The 17,541-nt window shown below is 37.6% G+C and overlaps 1 protein-coding gene across 2 annotated transcripts in view; it reads left to right on the forward strand.

The window, feature by feature from the left end:
• Nucleotides 1–17,541, forward strand: part of ARMC9 (armadillo repeat containing 9) — a 57,339-nt gene that overhangs the window by 11,614 nt on the left and 28,184 nt on the right. Inside the window, exons 9-15 of one of the 2 annotated variants that reach the window (XM_064721074.1) lie at nt 553–651; nt 6,909–6,944; nt 12,028–12,062; nt 13,205–13,316; nt 14,210–14,302; nt 15,463–15,553; nt 16,460–16,583. In XM_064721074.1, coding sequence (XP_064577144.1) covers nt 553–651; nt 6,909–6,944; nt 12,028–12,062; nt 13,205–13,316; nt 14,210–14,302; nt 15,463–15,553; nt 16,460–16,583 — 590 coding nt within the window. The remainder of the gene's footprint in view (nt 1–552; nt 652–6,908; nt 6,945–12,027; nt 12,063–13,204; nt 13,317–14,209; nt 14,303–15,462; nt 15,554–16,459; nt 16,584–17,541) is intronic. The other variant, XM_064721075.1, reaches the window with a different exon arrangement.

The raw sequence follows: 17,541 nt of genomic DNA on the forward strand, positions 1-17,541 counted from the left end.
TATTAACTCTCCTAAAATTAAGCTGTTCTGTTGAACTGTAGATTTCCCAAAACAAAACGACTAAACCCACTGAGATATTTTACATTGAAAAATAAAGTTCTGTACTGTGTAATTCATATTTATTCTCTATGCTCTACAAGACAGTTGTGTAAGTTCTACTCCTTAGGTAAACAACATGTCAGCGTTGTTTCAGGCTCAAAACTGTGTCTTTTTTTAAATTGATTTGATTTTGAACCTTTTGATTCACAAAAATCTGTATGCAAAAAGAGGTGTGAAAAAATTTGGTTTTCTCCTAGACCCTCTGAAAGTGTTTAGCACTAGTCTTGTGAATAGCATAACCATTCCCAGATAAAGAGAATTTACAGTTTTTAAATTTCTGTACAGAATGGTAGTTGCAGTATATACCTTGTGCTTGTGTCAGTGAGCCTCAGGTGTGTGATTTCTTACTTTTAAAAAAAACCCAAACAAACAGCCTTTAATATAGAAACACTTGTCTGGTAGAGAGTGTAAGTTTTATGTAATCCTGTTCTCATTTTGTTTCCTAATTTTTAGATTACACCAGAATATATTCAAAATGTTTGTGCTTGCTTGTTTAGCAATCATTTGAAACAATCTGTAACACACAACATTGACTTCACAAGGCCTGGAACTGTAAGTATAAATGTTTGGGATTTTTACAGTAACTGTCTAAAATGACAATACTACTTAAGCTACATATAGAACAATAAATGTTCTGTACTGGGAAAGACAAAACATAATATGTTCAAGCTTGTATAAGAATATGGCAGTACATTGTTTTGTTGATCTCAGATGCTGGTCAATGACCTGATTGTGTAGTTATAGCTGTGTAAGTATGGTTAATTCTGTTATTGTGAGGACAGTAAAATTTGTGTCTGTTAAAATGCTAACAAAATGCTTTAAATAAACATTAATCATAAAAGTTCATCAAAATGTTTTAGTAAGAAAATATTGTATACCACTGTTCTACAAAGACAAACCAAAATCATGAACTGTTCTTATTGTTTTTGCCATGGCAGGCATTCATGTGTACTTAACTTTGTAGCAGGAGAACTTAGTGAAGTGTCAAAGGAAAAGCAGAAGAAAATAAAATTCCTGCTTCTTATTCTAGCCAAGGTCTTTAATAACAATGATGGTATGGCTACATTTTGTTCTTCTTGAAAATTTGCTGCAGAGAGATAAGGAGATGGTATAAATGCTTCCTTTTCTTTTCTACGTGCTAGTATTTTCAGAGATAAGTATTATTCCTCATTGCTCTTCAGGCTGTTCTAAATGCCCTCACTTTCCTGTTAATGGTCAGAACTCCTTTCTCTGACCTGCCATGAGTTTAGGAGGTGCACTCTTATGCAGCCTCCAAAAGCTGCTATTTCAGGGTTTCAGGAAGGAGCCAGCATCTGTTTGTCTGTTACCTCAGTAGTAGGTGCTGTCTGCTGCTCCCCTCTCTTCAGATTGATATTATATCCATAGCTTATCTCCCATTCTGTAATGTCCCTCCTCCCACCCCATCTTTCTTCTAACCAACAACTTTCAGATGTCTTTGCTCTTTCTTTGACAGTGGCTTTTTGAGATAATGCTTTAGGTACCTCAGTAGTCTTCTGTATTTTTGCCATCTGATGTTGAGGTTGTGTGTGTTTCTCCTTCCCTGTACTGAGATCACCCATTCTGTACAGCCACGTGCCCTCTTCTCTCTGCTCCTGCTCTCTGCTTGCATCAAGACTTCTCTTTTTCTCCTGTGCTTTCAAGGTGCTCCTTTTGCCCAGGGTTTTGCTTATTATTTCTATTCTTTTTATCATACATTGATCCTCCAGTCTTTTGAACCCTTTTAGGAAAGGGGCAGAGGGAAGTGTCATTGTTAAGCAAGGTTCTGATTTCTGCTTCCCTAAAAGTGTCTCTAAAAGCATTTCTGCTCCAAAAGCACCTTTGCCATTAGACTTATGGCACTATATGGCCACTTTGACACAGTCTCCACCGATGCAGATAGGTTAAAGAAAGAGGATATGTTGGTGGTGGATTTTTTTCCCTGCTGGAAGTACATTTTTGTCTCCCTTAACTAGGTTAACCTGAGCAAAGCTGTGTTCTCCTGGCACAGTTGTATCTATTTTTATACTAGGCTTTGCTAGCAGAACTATTTCTGTGTAGCTTTGTGGCTCATTTATCCACACTGAGGTAGGTGCTGTGGGAGCCAAGCTCTCTAGTGAAGGACCAGTCCAGTTCTAGCCCTGAGATTGTTTAGATTAAGGGTTTCTAGGCTGGTTTAGGTCACGCCTTGACATTGAGCTTCTAGCAGCTACTGTGGTTGAACTCTCATGTTGTTTCTATTAGCAGATCCACAGAGGCTCTCTGAGGCATTAGCCAAGTTTTGGAGGGCTAATCACAGTCTTTGCATATAGACATTAACTGCATCATAATCAGGTTTCCTCATCGTATCCTGTTGTCCACTCTTGATCATATTTTCTTGTTTATTTCCCATGTAAAGGGTTCTGGTTTTATACATGAATAGCAAACATGTAGAAACACAAATAAATATTAGAAGAAAAAATAGATATTTTCTTATGAAAGGAAAAATTAGATTCTTTTCTCATCCCAGAATATTTCTAACCACTCCCTGGCTTTGTTGATGCAGGAAGCCAGATGAGATGAACTAAAATTCTGACTATTTGCCACTAGGCCACTCAGGCATGCCATTACTTTTTCTTCAAGGATTCAAGTACTTCATTGTTATACACTCAGATGTTATTGTTCTACCCTTAAGTGGTTTCAGGTTTTTGCATAAGGTTTGGAATAAAGCTGGAGGCACCGTGACCCAGACTAAGTAGCAGCACGAGTTCACAGCATCTGTGCTGGATTTGTGTTGCAAGATTCATTCACTTTTTGCCCATAACTACTTGGAGGCACTAGAGTGTGGTCTTTCCAGCTACTCCATTTCACAAACCTCGTGCTGTAAGGGGCAGCCAGCTGCATAATTACAGAGAGAAGAGACTGGCAGAGGGGCAGCTACTTTGTTCATCCTTACCTTACCATCATCTTACCTCATTCTGTAGGCAAGATGAGTGAGAAGCTTAAAAAACAGTCATTTTCTAAAGAGTTTTATCAGGCATTAAATATGGTGTTTTGTGGTTGTTAGGTTTTTTTCCCCCCACTTCACCTTAAGTGTTCTGGATGATCCTGTCTCACTGAGATCACCAATGTCAGGACAAGGCCCTGAAATAAATTGGTTCTGCTGGATCAATATCTCTACATAAATGAGCAGAAAAAGGAATTATTAGCAAGAATGCTAAAACTGCATCATTCTCTGAGATCTGTACTTGGGCTTTAGAGTATATTTTGTTGAATCAGCTACACTGGTAGTTTTTAGTTACACTGGGAAGGAGGATTATATGAGTACTGTAACCAAAATGAAGTATTGTCCAAGGAAATTAAGGAGTATACCTTGGATTATATCCTAGGTAGCATTATTTGTATGCAGAGTTGATTCTGTTCCCAGTACATTGCTCAACTTTTAATGTTGGAGAAAGTCATATTGTGTAGTAGAAAGCTGTGAGGTCTCAGGCTTTGAAATTACAATAAAGGTGACCTGTATCAGTTGTTGATGTGCAAACATCATTCCTGGCCTGCCCTCCCCCATGGCTGAAGGCCTGGCCTTTCAAACTGGAAGAAATTTGTATTTGAGAACAAATCCCAGAGGCAAGTCTTACCGAGCTGGCTTTAAGACCTGAGGCAATGACAGCCAAAAGAGTTTTCCATTGTAATCATGCCAAGAAGTCTTACTTAGCAAGGGCTTCTAGTGTCAGCTCTGTGTTCTCTGGTGAGCTGGATTGGATCTCATTCTTTTGCAGAACAGCTCCATGTCTCTTGCCGGCTCTGTGACTTCCTGGGTCAGCTTGTGAGCCTGATGTACAATCCATGAACAGGATGCATCTGCTGCATGCAGTGGGAGAGAGGTCACACTGCTGTTACAGCTGGGAGATGTTTGCAAGGCCTCTAAAGCTCTGTTTCACCCTAAGGGTTTTCTCTTAGCTGCAGTTGAATGTTATCTCCACCTTCCATCATGTCATTTGACATGTGTGGTCCTGAATTGGGAGATAAGAAACCTGAGAGAATTGTCAGAGCAGAAGGTGGGGATTTAAGAATAGAAGGCCAGAGCAGCAGGTCTGACAAGCTGAAGAAAACATTTATTTGAGGAGTTAATAGATTCTTGACTTTTTAGTGTTCCTTTGGATAGGGAGCTGATGTGGGTAATGGTAAATTTGAAAAGTATACTTTCAAATACAGTAATCTATTACAGGACTATCACAGTCCCTTATATTTTTAACACTCTTGAGATAAGTCAAGTTTTAATTTTTTTTTACCATTTTCCTTTTCTAGTCTTGATTTGTCTGGTGGATAAGAAGCAGAGTTTGTCGTTTTTGATGCCTGCAGTTTTCTGTTCAATACACATCATGAAGCCAAGAGGATTCTGACTTTTTGTCACAAACACAGTACATTCACACTCCACCAAAAGTAGCACAGGCTCAAGTCTGAAACCCAAAACCAGTTTTTTTTATTGAAGTAAGGTGCACACCTTCCTGGAATATTTTGAATTAGGGATAAAGTAATAAGGTTCTCTAAGTTTTGGATTACAGGCAAAACAGGAACTGCTTCTTCAGATGTGCATTTTCTGTCAGTGATAGAGATGGGTGGAAACCACTGGAGAATCTTTCTGTGACCTGAAAGCTGTAAAATTGTTTGCATGTATTGCACCTGTGTAATGGAATAGAATAAATTCCCATTATGTTTTTGCTGCTATTCATTCTGATTATATTTACCTGCAGCTGCAATTAGGTGAATTAATGTCCCTTGCAAATTTTGGGTCTCTTCGGGTGGGTCTCTACCACTCTTGAAGCTGTGGAAAACTAGTGGGGTGGTTTTTTTAAGTTCTGTCACTGGACAGAATTACCAGCTCATCTGGAAAGTTAAACTGTCACTTACAAACTGTGAACAAGAAAGATTTTTTAAAATTTATTTTTAGGATAGTTGTAATGACTACTGTGGGCTCCTATTTTTCTTGTGCTCTTTGCTTTTTTCCTCAAACATGGTTTTTACTGCAACTGTACACTTGCCATCAAGCTGTAATACTTGGTGGCAAGTATTCCATTTCTTACTTATGAAATTTCTGCACCAGCAGACCACATGAAACCTAGGATGAGGGTAACAGAAGGTTTTTATTTTGGTTTTTTTAATCACTCTCTAAACCATTCAGAGTGGATTCACCAGGCATTATTATGCAGATGTTTGCTCTTTCATTTAAAAATAAAGTGCTCACTGCAGCAAACAGCATCTACCCTAAGTGAACTTTTCTTTGGATGGCATAATCAGTTTTCTACATCTCTGTCCCTGGGATTATTTTATATGTCCCCATTTATGTATGGAAAAGAAGAAACTAGCCTACCTCTTCAGATAAGCAAAAATAAGTAATTTTTTTCCTGCTGATACAGTATGTAATGCCCTTTTCACAAGTTGCTGTAAGGTTTTTTGTTTACATGAACTCTTTAAGGGTAAGGTATTGCCTTCGGTAGGGATTTCCACAAGCTTTTCTTGTTACTGTCCTCAAATCATAGAATAGCCCAGTTTGGAAGGGACTTTGAAAGGTTGTCTGGTCCAACCTTTTGTGATTTCCTTTAATGTTAAAACTTTACTTTAATGTCATCTTTTGTCTTGATGCCTACATCCTTTTTCAGTGGCTCAGGTCGTGCATGTGTTGAAATGTCTCTCATCATGATGCAGTTTATCTCCTGATTTCTGTTGCTCATTATTGGTCTCTATTGATGTCATCTTTTGTCTTAACTTTAATTTTAAATTGTCTTTGCCAGGAACTCTCTGTATGTGTGTATAGCACCATGAAAGTTAAAGTAATCATTCACATCAGGGAATTCTAAGTATCATAGTAGTAAAAAGAAGAACAGATTTTTAAAATTTGTTAAAGAATAAAAAGAACTTTATTTTCTGCTCACAGAGAAGAGTGGCAAGTTTCTTATGTCTTCTGTGTAAGGCTGTATATGTCTGTTAAAGAGCAGCCTGCTAAATAGGATGTTTATGTGCTTATTCATCTGTACAAATATGTCCTCTAAAGTAAGTACTGGCAGGTTTGCACAAAAAGGCAAATAATTAATGTTGGTCTTATTTCATTGTGTTAAACTGTGTACCTTTATTTTTAATTAAGACTGTTCTTTTTAGATACCAAGCTGTTCTAAGTATTTTAGTCTAATTAAGGAGAACATGGCATCTTTTGTACTAAACTACTCAAACCATGAATTAGCACCATTCTTTATTTTAGTAACTACATACTAGGTTTCCTTCCAGAGACTTTCTTAGTTTATCCCTGGAACCTTTTAGCATGAAGAATTGATAACATTGCTGAAACACCTTAAATTGTCTCTGTCAGTCTTTGTTATGTGCTGGTCTGAAACTCCAGTCAAAGCAAGTGTGGAGAATAGTGGCAGGGGCTTTCTCAGAGCTGAGGTCTTTGATCCAGGCCATGTTCAGGGTTTCCCTCTTGGCTGCCTCAGCAGAGTGAGCAGCACAGGTCATATATTCCTGTCAGTTTGTCAGTGCTTTGTGTGTAGGTGTTTTGACTCTGACAGTGTGGAACCATGTGCAGACTGGTGTGTTTGCCAGGTGTTGAGAAGAGAACTTCCAAATATATCACAAGAGAGACACAGCAATTTCAGTTCTAAGACATACAAGTATGAGGATTGGGAGAACATGTTTATACTTTTCAAAGCTAATAGTCTGTTAAATTTTAGCTGATTTCTATTGGTTGTTTTTTTAACTGTGCATTTCTCTGTGATTTATTTCTGTTAACTTATTTTTTAATCTTCTTTATTTTAATGTGTGTCTGTTTGCCTATAAAGGGATATTACTCTATGAGCCCTTGTGATGACGGATATGTAAGTGTCTATCTTTATTTCCTTTCACGTTGCCTGCTCAGTCTGTCACAGTCTGTATGTCTCTTTATTTCACAACATGCAGCAATTTTCCCTGCATTTTAACTTGTCATGACACTAACTGTGTGGTTTATGAAGAGCCAGAAAGTGTACAGGGCCTGGGAATTCTGCATGGGGAATGGAATAGATGTTCTGGGTAACCTTATGGCTTCATAATGCACTTAACACAGCATGTCAACATAACAGCAGCTTTGTCTACAACTTTCACATGAAACTCAGCTTCTTACAGCATGCAGAAAGCAATTGTTTCTTCCATGGGATCATCTGTGTATAGTATACATTCTCTCTGAAGTGTGCCAAAACCAGCTGACCCCACAACACCTTTGACAAAGCAAATAAATATTATTGCTCAAGATAATTCAGCAAGTTGATTCATGTTTTTCACAGGGGTGTTGTGTTCTGCATATTTGTATTTTTTGTTCCTAAAGTCAAACTTCCTTTTGGTAATAAAGATTATGAAATTCTTTCACACAGTTAAAATGATCCTCTTTCACTGAAAACACAAAATTATATTCTCTGTACTGCCTGTGACTTCTGTAACCCAGATGGAAGTTTGTATTCTGGCAATACTACAAGTACACCATAAGTATCTAATTTTGCCTGTAGTCAGTGCATTCTTTGTGAAGAAAGGAAATGAGTCTACTTCTAAGTAACTCAGTATGTAATCAATTCATAAAAGTGATTGACACCAATTCTGAAAGATGCCAGTCAATTTCAAATAATATGTATTTATATTTTTATCACTTTCTTTAGGTAAAACTAGATTTTGTTTTTCAAGAAAAGCTGCCCAAATTTCAAAAATATATATCACCTCTAATTAAAGTAAACTCTTGTGGGCATTCAACTTTCCATTTAGAACAACATTTTATTTTGAGAAATAGTCATAAAAATATTGAATGCAATGGACTGTTCCTTACATACTTATTTTTATCTTGATGTACAGAACACAACCCACATCCACCTGTGGTGAAAGATCACCTGTATCAATCAACCTGTTCCCATTGGTGACATGAATGTTCATAATGGACACTTTTTGCTTGATGTTAAGCATTTTGTTCCTTCATATAACTCTCTGTTTTGAGACTGAGAAAGGTTGATGACAGATAAATCAAATTATTTTTGCTAAAGAAAAACTTTTTGCTTATACAGATTAGTATAAAGCATTAGTTAAATGTAACTTTATACAATGTAGAATGTAATAGCTTAGTGTGCAGAGTTGTTTATAAAATTTTTGCAAAGCTGTATGACTCTGATTCTGAAATATTTCTTGAATATGTGGGTAGCTTTCAGCTCCCCTCACTGTTTATGTATTGTATTTTATACTTCTTTCTGACATTTGTGTTGTCATTACATTATCACACAGTATTGCTGTGTGACTTTTTAATGTACACATCAGATGTCTTGGAGAACCTGTTTTATATGGCAAGTGGGAAGTTTTCATAACAGCATATCTCTAGTATAAGTAGGAAAAAAAATAATTAAAAACATTTGCAGATCTACTTATGAAATAATACTTTGCATATCCCCAGTAGACCTGCCAGGTTACACAAGCTCAGGGTCAAACCCTCACGGGCTGTGTGGAGCAGTCTTCTTGTTATTAGTGTGTGGCAAATGAACTCAACATAGATTTGTGAGTTCTGATGATTTGTAGAAATCTGCTTAAATTTTGGTTTTACTCTTCACATATTCATCACGTATCTTTGATTATTAATTCTGAATCTGCATTGAATTTGCACTGAATTCTTGCAGCACATTTTCAGAGTGGGAACTGAGGACAGAATCTGACTTTCAGCTTTGCCTTCAGCATATTATGAATATATACATCAAACAGCAAAGGGGATATGGTTTGAATATAGGTCTGCAGTATTTGATAAAATCAGTTGTGGTTTTGGCTTGCACATGAAGTGCATCTGCTTTCTTTTATAAATACTGATTTTTTTTTTCCCTTTGAACTTCTTTGGTTTATTCCATGCTGTTCATATTCATGCCTGTCTTTGTTCAAAAATAAAGGGATGCCATCTGTGTCTAATGTGCATCGTGACAGAATTATTTGACTTAATGTGGCACCTGGCTTGGCTTTGGCAAGAACCAACACAAACATAAGTCATACCCATGATCCTATCAGAATGAGCTATGCTTGGGCTGTTTTTTCTTGTGTTTCTTTTTCTTTCCTTAAGATACTGAGCTTCTGCATGTCTTTCAGTTATGACAAATGATCCTCTCTCAAGATAGGTTTTGCATGAAATGTATTTTATTCAAGATGAAGTCTATGAGTGTTGGGACATAGGACCTTGCCACAGGTTCTTCACACTCTGCCTTTTATTGGCTATCTAAGGTATACTGTCTCTCAAAAGGTTAAAATTAATGGTTAACCTGTTCCAGGGAAGACTGAGGGAAGGGCTTGGGAGAAAATGCTTGGGAGGAAATAAATATTGTGATCTAAGAAAAATGAGAAGAGAAGCAACTAAATAATTTCTGCTTATGGTGGCTGTGCTATAAGCATTCAATTGTCTAATAGCAGAATAATAACATTTAGCTCTTGCACTCTGCCATTCATTGGTAGATCTCAAAACCCAGCTTGTTCAAGAGATTGATGCCTGTATCTGCTTTTCAGATGAGGAAAAATTGAGGCCCAGAGACATGGAATGTGTTTGGGTTCTGTCTGCAGCTGGTGGCTGAATCTGGACTAGGAGTGTATGTCCTGAGCCAATGCCTTACTCAGCATGCCACAGATACAGATTAGCTTACTTATGACTAATTGCAATCATGCAGATGAAGAAAGGAAACCTCTGCCTGCTTTCATTCTTTCTGGTTTATCAGTGGTGCTGACCATTGTCAGATTGAGAAATGACAGTGCAGTGAAGAACAAACTAGCCCCCCAAAACTTTCTTCATTCCTGTTTAGCCTGGACAATTGAACCTTGACAATTGAACCTGATATAATATGAACTTTATCCTTGCTGCTTTCCCAGAAACACCAAAAGCCTGAAAGAACTTCCTTCCTATGCAGGTTCTAGACTGATAAACTGGGACTGATCAGCAAAGTGACCAGAAGTTTTTCCAGCTCAGTGGTTCTGCCCTCAGAGCCCCAGTGCAGGGCCTGCCTCACTCTCTGGTGCCTTTTTGGTGTAGGAAGAATACAGAAGGAAACCATACTAAATACCTTGCTGTGCTCCATCTGCTGGCTTAAAAAATAATTTGGGAATTAATAGGACCTTGTCCCCTTTGATCTGAATGTTTTCCAGTTGAATTTTCTGTAGTTTGAAATTTTATAAAAACTTGCAAAATCCTACACTTGCCAAAAAGTTTTATTTGTGTAGAAGAGAGATATGTGCATCTTAACCAGTAATCCTCTGGTTAGATTTTGGTTGGAGCACGTTTTTCTTTCTAAGACAGCAAAGAAGTGCGTAAAAAACCCTTTATTGAGAAGCATAGAATCTTTATATGCATCTATATAGCCCTAGTGCCCTGCTCTGTTTCTTTCCACATTGCTATTCTCTGTTTGACCTTCCATCTCCAAGGGCTCTGCAATTTTTTTTTGCATTCAAGTGCTGTAGTCACTTTCTTCCATTTCCCCTAATGGACAAAGGAGAAAGGTGCTGACAGAGGCAACAAAAGTGATTTGTGATTTCATTGCTCATGCAGCTACAAGGTTTTAGGTTTTGACTGGGAAAACAGTTTTGTTTAAATAAAATTAACTCTTTATACAAACTGAAAATGCTAAGGAAAATGAATGAGGGCAAAACAGTCTATAGGCAGATATGATACTTAGAAAGAATTTTGTATTGTGTAAGATAAACTATGATGTGAGAACTACTGGTCCAGACAGTTTACTTTTGAGGTGTATGACCTGTTTATTGTGTATAAGCCATTCATTGACATAATATAAAATGCCTTCCACTGTGCACATAAGCTTATTTCACATCTAATAGAGCAGTTCCTTGTATTACAAGGATACCCACGAAGTTGTTTCCAGGAATATGTCAGCTGGTGTAATTCAATATTCTCTATGGTATTTCATGCTTTTTGTCTCCTAAATCCCAGTTTTAAATCTGACAATAGACATTGATTATATAGTTCCCATTGAAAGAGGCTCAGTTAGGAGACAAGACCAGTTTTACAGGCATAAGTGGTAATGAGAGATTTTTAGCAGAGAGATCAGCACAAAGAAATGACATTGAATATTGTGCAAATACAGCATGTAGTTGACATCAGAATGCATGACATGAAGCATTCTTATGCCAGAATTGCTGCTTCTTTGCTTACCTACAATTAAATCTAGCAAAAAATGCTCACTGACGCAGACAACTTTCATGTGGAACTTTTGTGTAGTGTTGGTGTTCCTTGTTGCACAGTGGTACTGCACTGGCACTGTGTCACCCTGCATCAGAGCAGAAATATCCAGGATTTAATTATAATATCTTAGGCAGAACCACTAAGAAATGGCACACTATTTCATATTGGTTTTATCCATACCAGAATACATAATCCTGTCTTTACATATTAATAATTATATATAGGGATATATTTTGGTAGCAGCAGGCACTTGATAACATTAGTGTTGGAGCAAAGAATTACAATAAATTTATATGCAGGAACGCATGCTGGGTCTCCAATGAAATATTATTGCAGTTTTAAAGAGATGAAAATTCATGAAGTCGGTGAATGTGCTTAGCAAGTTCTTCATCTTCCTCAGTGGGCTCAGATAGTAGTTTCTATTCATTTATTATTATTATTTGTTAAAATTTGTTTTCAAGCATAGGTAATTTTTGGACTATGTGGGTGAGGATAATATAGCCAAATCATAACAAAAGAGATTTTGACCTGTAAAACACTTGAGGGAAAAGAAAGATAAACACTAAAGTGCTCTTTCTTCAGCTGTGTTTCTGGTTTACAGCACAGGTTTTTATAGGAAAAGAACTGCAGAATCTTAGTGAAAGAATTCACTTTGGACCTCATTAATAACATTATGTGAAATTTGGACTTACATGCTGTAATTTCCTTTTTTCTTTCTTTTTCTGATTCAGGCTTCCACACTGTTAAGAGCATCTTTATCCTCTATGTAAGTATTGGTTGCTGAGCTCCATTTCTGTCTGTAGAGAAGGGTTTGTAAACTGAAGTACACATTGCCAGTTGTCCTCAAGTGGGACTTCTCCTCTGTGCTGCCTCTGACCTCAGTGAACATTGATGCAAATATTGTGTGACCTGTGTTCTTCTGCTGAGCAGCTTCAGTAACGTTCTACTTTCAGCAGAATGTTGTTAATCCAGTAAATCTGCCATTCCACACATGTGAGGTTGTTGCTGTATTTTTAGTGTTTCCACATATTTCAGTCATATTGTTGTAATTGCTTTGATTCTCACAAATCCAGGAAAAGGGGGAATCACTAATATGGATTTTTGGGTGCCTTAACTTAAATTTTTTTGTGTCTGACTTAATAAATTTTGTCCTGTAATACTGAATAGAAATGGTATATCCAAGGTGAAGTTCTGTTAAATTTTTGAGACACTTTTTATCCTGTTGTTTACAAGATAATGGGCAATTATGCATAGGACATAAAATTTGTTTTTAAAAGGGGTAGGATGGGAAGATACTAAAACATTTTAGTGGATTATGTTTAAATATTAAGATTGAAACACTGACTGGAAGCAGTTTTCTTAAGAGAAACTTCTATTGCAGTGTTAAATATCAAAATAGCAAGATAGTATTGATGCATAGAAAGTAGTCCAGTATTAAGTCTCATGTTAATTCAGCATACTCCAGGCTATAAAAACCCACTCAGCCCACACCACCTCTGCCTTAGAGAAGACATTTCTGTGTGCATAAGGGCTTGGAGGTGGAGATGGAGCTGCAGCTTTTTACTGCATCTGTTTCTGACTGTCCTCATGCCCTTGTGGCCCAGTAGAGAAGGGAAAAAAGGATGTTACTGTACTGTTTTGTAAAAATCTCAGATCATCAGCTGTCTTGTTGTCAGTTTACTGTCTGCAAGTTGTAATGGTAAGCAAGCTGCATGCATAAGTAAGAAATAACCCCAAATTTAACAAATGTGTTGTTCTAACATTATAATGGTAACAAAAGTAATAAAAGTGTGAAAATGTGGAAGTTCTTTTCCTGAAGCAGACTTCCTGTTTTGGCTCTTCTCACCTCAGTAACATCAGCTGCACTGAATGAGGAGAGAGAGTTTTGATGAATGTCTTTTCCTTTAGGAAGGTGCAGGATGTGCCATTGCTGCCCTCTCTGGATTATGAGAAGCTGAAGAAAGATTTGATTACAGGCAGTGATCGTCTCAAGGCCCTCCTGCTGCAGGCTCTGCGCTGGGTAAGGACAGGGGGCATCCAAACTAAGGTCCCTTTTGCAAACAAGATGCTTGTTCTGGTGATGAGTTCAACATGACAGGCAAATTCCTGTTGATGAAGCTTCCTAAGGCTGTTGAGATTATGAAGGCAGCCCAGGCAGTTTTATTTGTAGTGTAGCAGTGTCCTTCTCATCTGAGGAGAGACAGATTTCTCACACAAGGATTTCCCAGATTTCTGGGATATTCAGTGGAAATAATTTCTGATGTGCTTTCAAATAAATTGTTGTTTCAGGCAGTTCCCTTTTCCATATATCATTTTGGTTTATATTTATATAAATACTGCTGTATCCAAGACATACCTGACTCTAATCACCAGCTTTCCTTTATAATCAATATTTTACAGAAACCTACCTTTTGGTTGACTTGTGTCATGTAATGACATTTAAGAAAAATTGCAGGTGACAACAGGAAGTTACATTTTCCTGCTGAAAAGGAAGCTGATGTCTTCAAAGTGACAGTCATGAAAGTTGATGATAGTGGAATTCTGATCAAGTTTCACTGTCGTTTTCACATAAAAACAATCTGTTTTAACCAAAAGTACCTCTTGCCCAGTGCTCTATCACATCTGTAACTATTAGAGGGGCTTTTTAACTTTATGGGAAGTAGTTCTGTGTCCTTCCTGTATGGACAGTCATGACAGCTCCCAGGTAATAATTTTGTACTGGATCACAGAGCTGAGGTCAGGTCAGTTCATTTCTTCTCTTTCCCTTAGGTCACTGAGGTTGAATTACTGCTCCCCATGAAAGAGGTTCTCAGCTATAGAGTATCAACACCTTTAGAATCTCCGGGGTCATCAATCCATAATTTTGGCTTTTTATGTTCTTTACTTGTTTACTTATGTTGTTATTTGTTTTAGCGCTTGACAACATCATATCCTGGCGAACAGAGAGACACTATCATGCAAGCCTACATCAGTAATGACCTCCTGGACTGCCATAGCAACTGTCAGGTCAGCTGAAACTGAGTTGTCAGTTGTCCAACTTCTGTGTGATATTGCTCACTTGTGTATATGAAGTGCTAATCATAAAATTTTATTGTTCTCTGGAAGAGGAGAAGGAAAAAAAGGTAGTAGTGCCAAAATTGGGTGACACATTTAGCTCCCTGTGCTTTACTTCTGTGAGTTGAACCGAAGCCTGAGGCCCTCTAAGTCTTGCTTATCAGATGCTGTGCCTCTTTTTGAGTGATTGTGTATTGTTAAATAATACACTCAATTCATTTCACTGATCAAAGATAAGAACTAAATTAGGACTTCAGTCCCAGTGCCGCCATGGAATGTGTCATTGTGCATCTGCAGTGATCAACTGTGTTTCTGTGAATTTGAGGTGGATTGGCACCTTTCTTTAGAAAGGGGAATTCTGGTGTGTTGATTTTGGAAAGTTGTTTCAGTCCCTGATAAGCCAGTGCTAAGAAAAGCACAACTTTTTTCATTGGTTTTAGTGGCTTCTGTGCATAATTGAGTTTCCTAGGGGTTTGAGGCACTGACCCTACTTGGTTTATTGTGACTTTATTGTCTTTGCAACAGTCTCTTGTACCACTAGGAAATGTAAAGGATTATTAAATCAACCATCAGTTTTTCCTCCCTCTGAATTTCTGTAAGAGAGAAGTTATACATAAAGCCTGAAATAAAACAGATAAGAAATCATTTCAATGTGGTGGTTTTGGTAAATTACTAAGTTGCTTGCCACACTCTTCATTGTCAAAGAAAAGCATTCCTGTTCAGGTAATGCTACTGCACTTAAGTTTATCAACAAAGCTAAGTTGTTTGGTTTGTGGGGTTTTTTTTTTGTCACTGACTGAATATTAATTTTAGGTACCAGCTTTAACTGGACTGTGTTGGCTCAATATGACTTCCACTCTACACCATAAAGTTTAATGGTGTTTTAACAGACTCAGATGAGAAGCTGTAATTTGCCTATGTTCATTTTCCATCTCTCCTTCAGCCCCCTGCCAATAAAAAAATAAATTGTACATCATATTGACAAATCAGTATGCATTCAAAGGGTTTGTTTTTTTCCTGTGTAAGTTTAATGAAGCTTTTAAAACATTATAGAAGACAAACTTTTGTGTTTTCCTTCTTTGCCATTTATTAACATCTGCTTTCTTTTTCAGAGAAGTGTCCTCCAATTATTATATTCTAAAAGTGAGGTAGTCAGACAGTATATGGCAAGGCTCATCAATGCTTTTGCTTCACTGATAGAAGGTAAATGATTCACTGCAAAAAAATAAGATAATATTTTCATATAATGCTTTCTTATTGGTGCTTTACAAGTTCATGTCAGTGCATGTGGTAATTAGAGCCTTATTTGCACCCTTTTTCTAGTGATTCACTATCTTTCGTAGCATGCATTCAAAACAGCTTTTCAGTATCTGGAATGTTTTCATTTTGACACTGTATATTCAGTATTTCTGACTTGTTTTGATGATTTGTGATCTGTGTGGGAACTTACTCAGATACTGCCTTTAATATAGTCTTCAGTTTCTCCATGAGGGTTAAAGAGAAAAATCCCCATTAATCAGGGGATTTTTTTTCCATTAATTTTCCCCCATTAATTAGGTTTCCTGTGGGCAGACCTGCTACCAGGTTGTGCAATAGTAACTACTGTGGCTCCTGCATTTTCTTGGTCCTCACCTGAATAAATCTTTGTGCATCACTGCTAACAATCCAGCTGCATATATATCCAGCTTTGTATGTCTGCCTGTCCCAAATTAGCTCTTGGTTTACTGCTATTTTTTGGAGCTAAGTATTGCTAGGTGCTGAAATCTCATTTGAAGTCAGTAGCAGGAGGGCACCTGACTTTCCCAAGCTCTTTGGACATTTCTGTTCTTTTTCTTGATTGCACAAAACTGCTAGATCAGAAAGCATATACTGAAAGTGGGTTGTGTGTGGTGTTGATTTGCAATTGTGGACCTCTAATACCCCAAGTGTCTGGATTGAATGCAACTGGTCTGCTACACAACTTTGTGCAGGTTTGTTTGGATCTTGGCACAAGTTTGTGGCTTGTCAAGAGGAAACTGAGGTCAATCCTGCTTACTTTTCCAAAGAGAGGGAGGTTTTCTGTCATAGCTGCTATCTCAGCATCTGTTCTTTCATCACTTTTTGCACCAGGTCGTGCCTACCTTTCTCAGAACCCAACCTTGCTGCAAATGCTGGAGGACAGACTGAAAGCTGAAGACAAGGATTCCCTTACATGGGAGAATGTTCTGGGGGCTCTGCAGAAATTCAGCCTCAGGTGATGAAAGCACAGCGTGTGGTGGTGACAGCAGGGGAGGAAATGCAGGCTAGTTAGGCTCTGTTCAGGGAGGAAAGAAGAGCACCTGATTTTCCCATAACAATCATCAGAACCTCTGATGGCTGGTGAAAGCAATGTCACTTATTATGGAGGAGAATTCGGTTTTGCTGACTGAATTAACCTGACTCCCTACCAGCTGTCAAGGCCCAAGTAAATATGCATCTCCTGCCACAGCCTTGTGTGCTTTGTATGTGTTCCTTAACTGAAGAAAGTGAAAATCTTAATGTAGAAAGCTCTGACAATTGTACACGGAAAAAAGAGTTGTGTTACATTCCAAAGCATAAGGTTTTCATTATCCTTTCTGCAAACATTTTTCAGGGATTTCATCTTTATCCTGTTGACCCCCTTTCCTGGAGCTGTCTATGCACAGGCTGTCTTGTTTCTTACTTTTATATTAGCAGTCTGACTCAAGTGCCCACCACAAAAGAAATACACAAAAGCAGTAAAGGGCGTGCTCTAGTTATCAAATAAGTATGATCTTAGGAGCTCTGTTTTCACAGCAGGCAGGAAGAATACTGAAAATGTGAAAGTTTTTTATTTTCTAAAAAGTAACAATCTTATAGAAGGTTAATTCCAGATACTTGACATAAGGGAAACTTTTTAATATGTGGTCACATGCTCCCTTGTTTTGCTTAGTCCATGCCACAGACCTGCTGCAATATCCACCACTAAGAAACATATGAACTTTCAGGACCAAAGCCAGGAAAGCACCTGCTTTGATCTTTGCAATTTAAATATAATGCCTCTTGGAAATAATGTTATGAAAAATTCTGTTCTTCAGTAACACTTTTCTACCAGTACATACTTCTTTTTTTGTATTGTAAGGTGTAGAATTTTTATTGTAGACCATGGTTGGCCACCTGGCATTTTATTCACTATAGTCTTTGAGGGCAACTAC

This window comes from Zonotrichia leucophrys, chromosome 9 (assembly GCF_028769735.1).
Source record: "Zonotrichia leucophrys gambelii isolate GWCS_2022_RI chromosome 9, RI_Zleu_2.0, whole genome shotgun sequence".
Lineage (NCBI taxonomy): Eukaryota > Metazoa > Chordata > Aves > Passeriformes > Passerellidae > Zonotrichia > Zonotrichia leucophrys.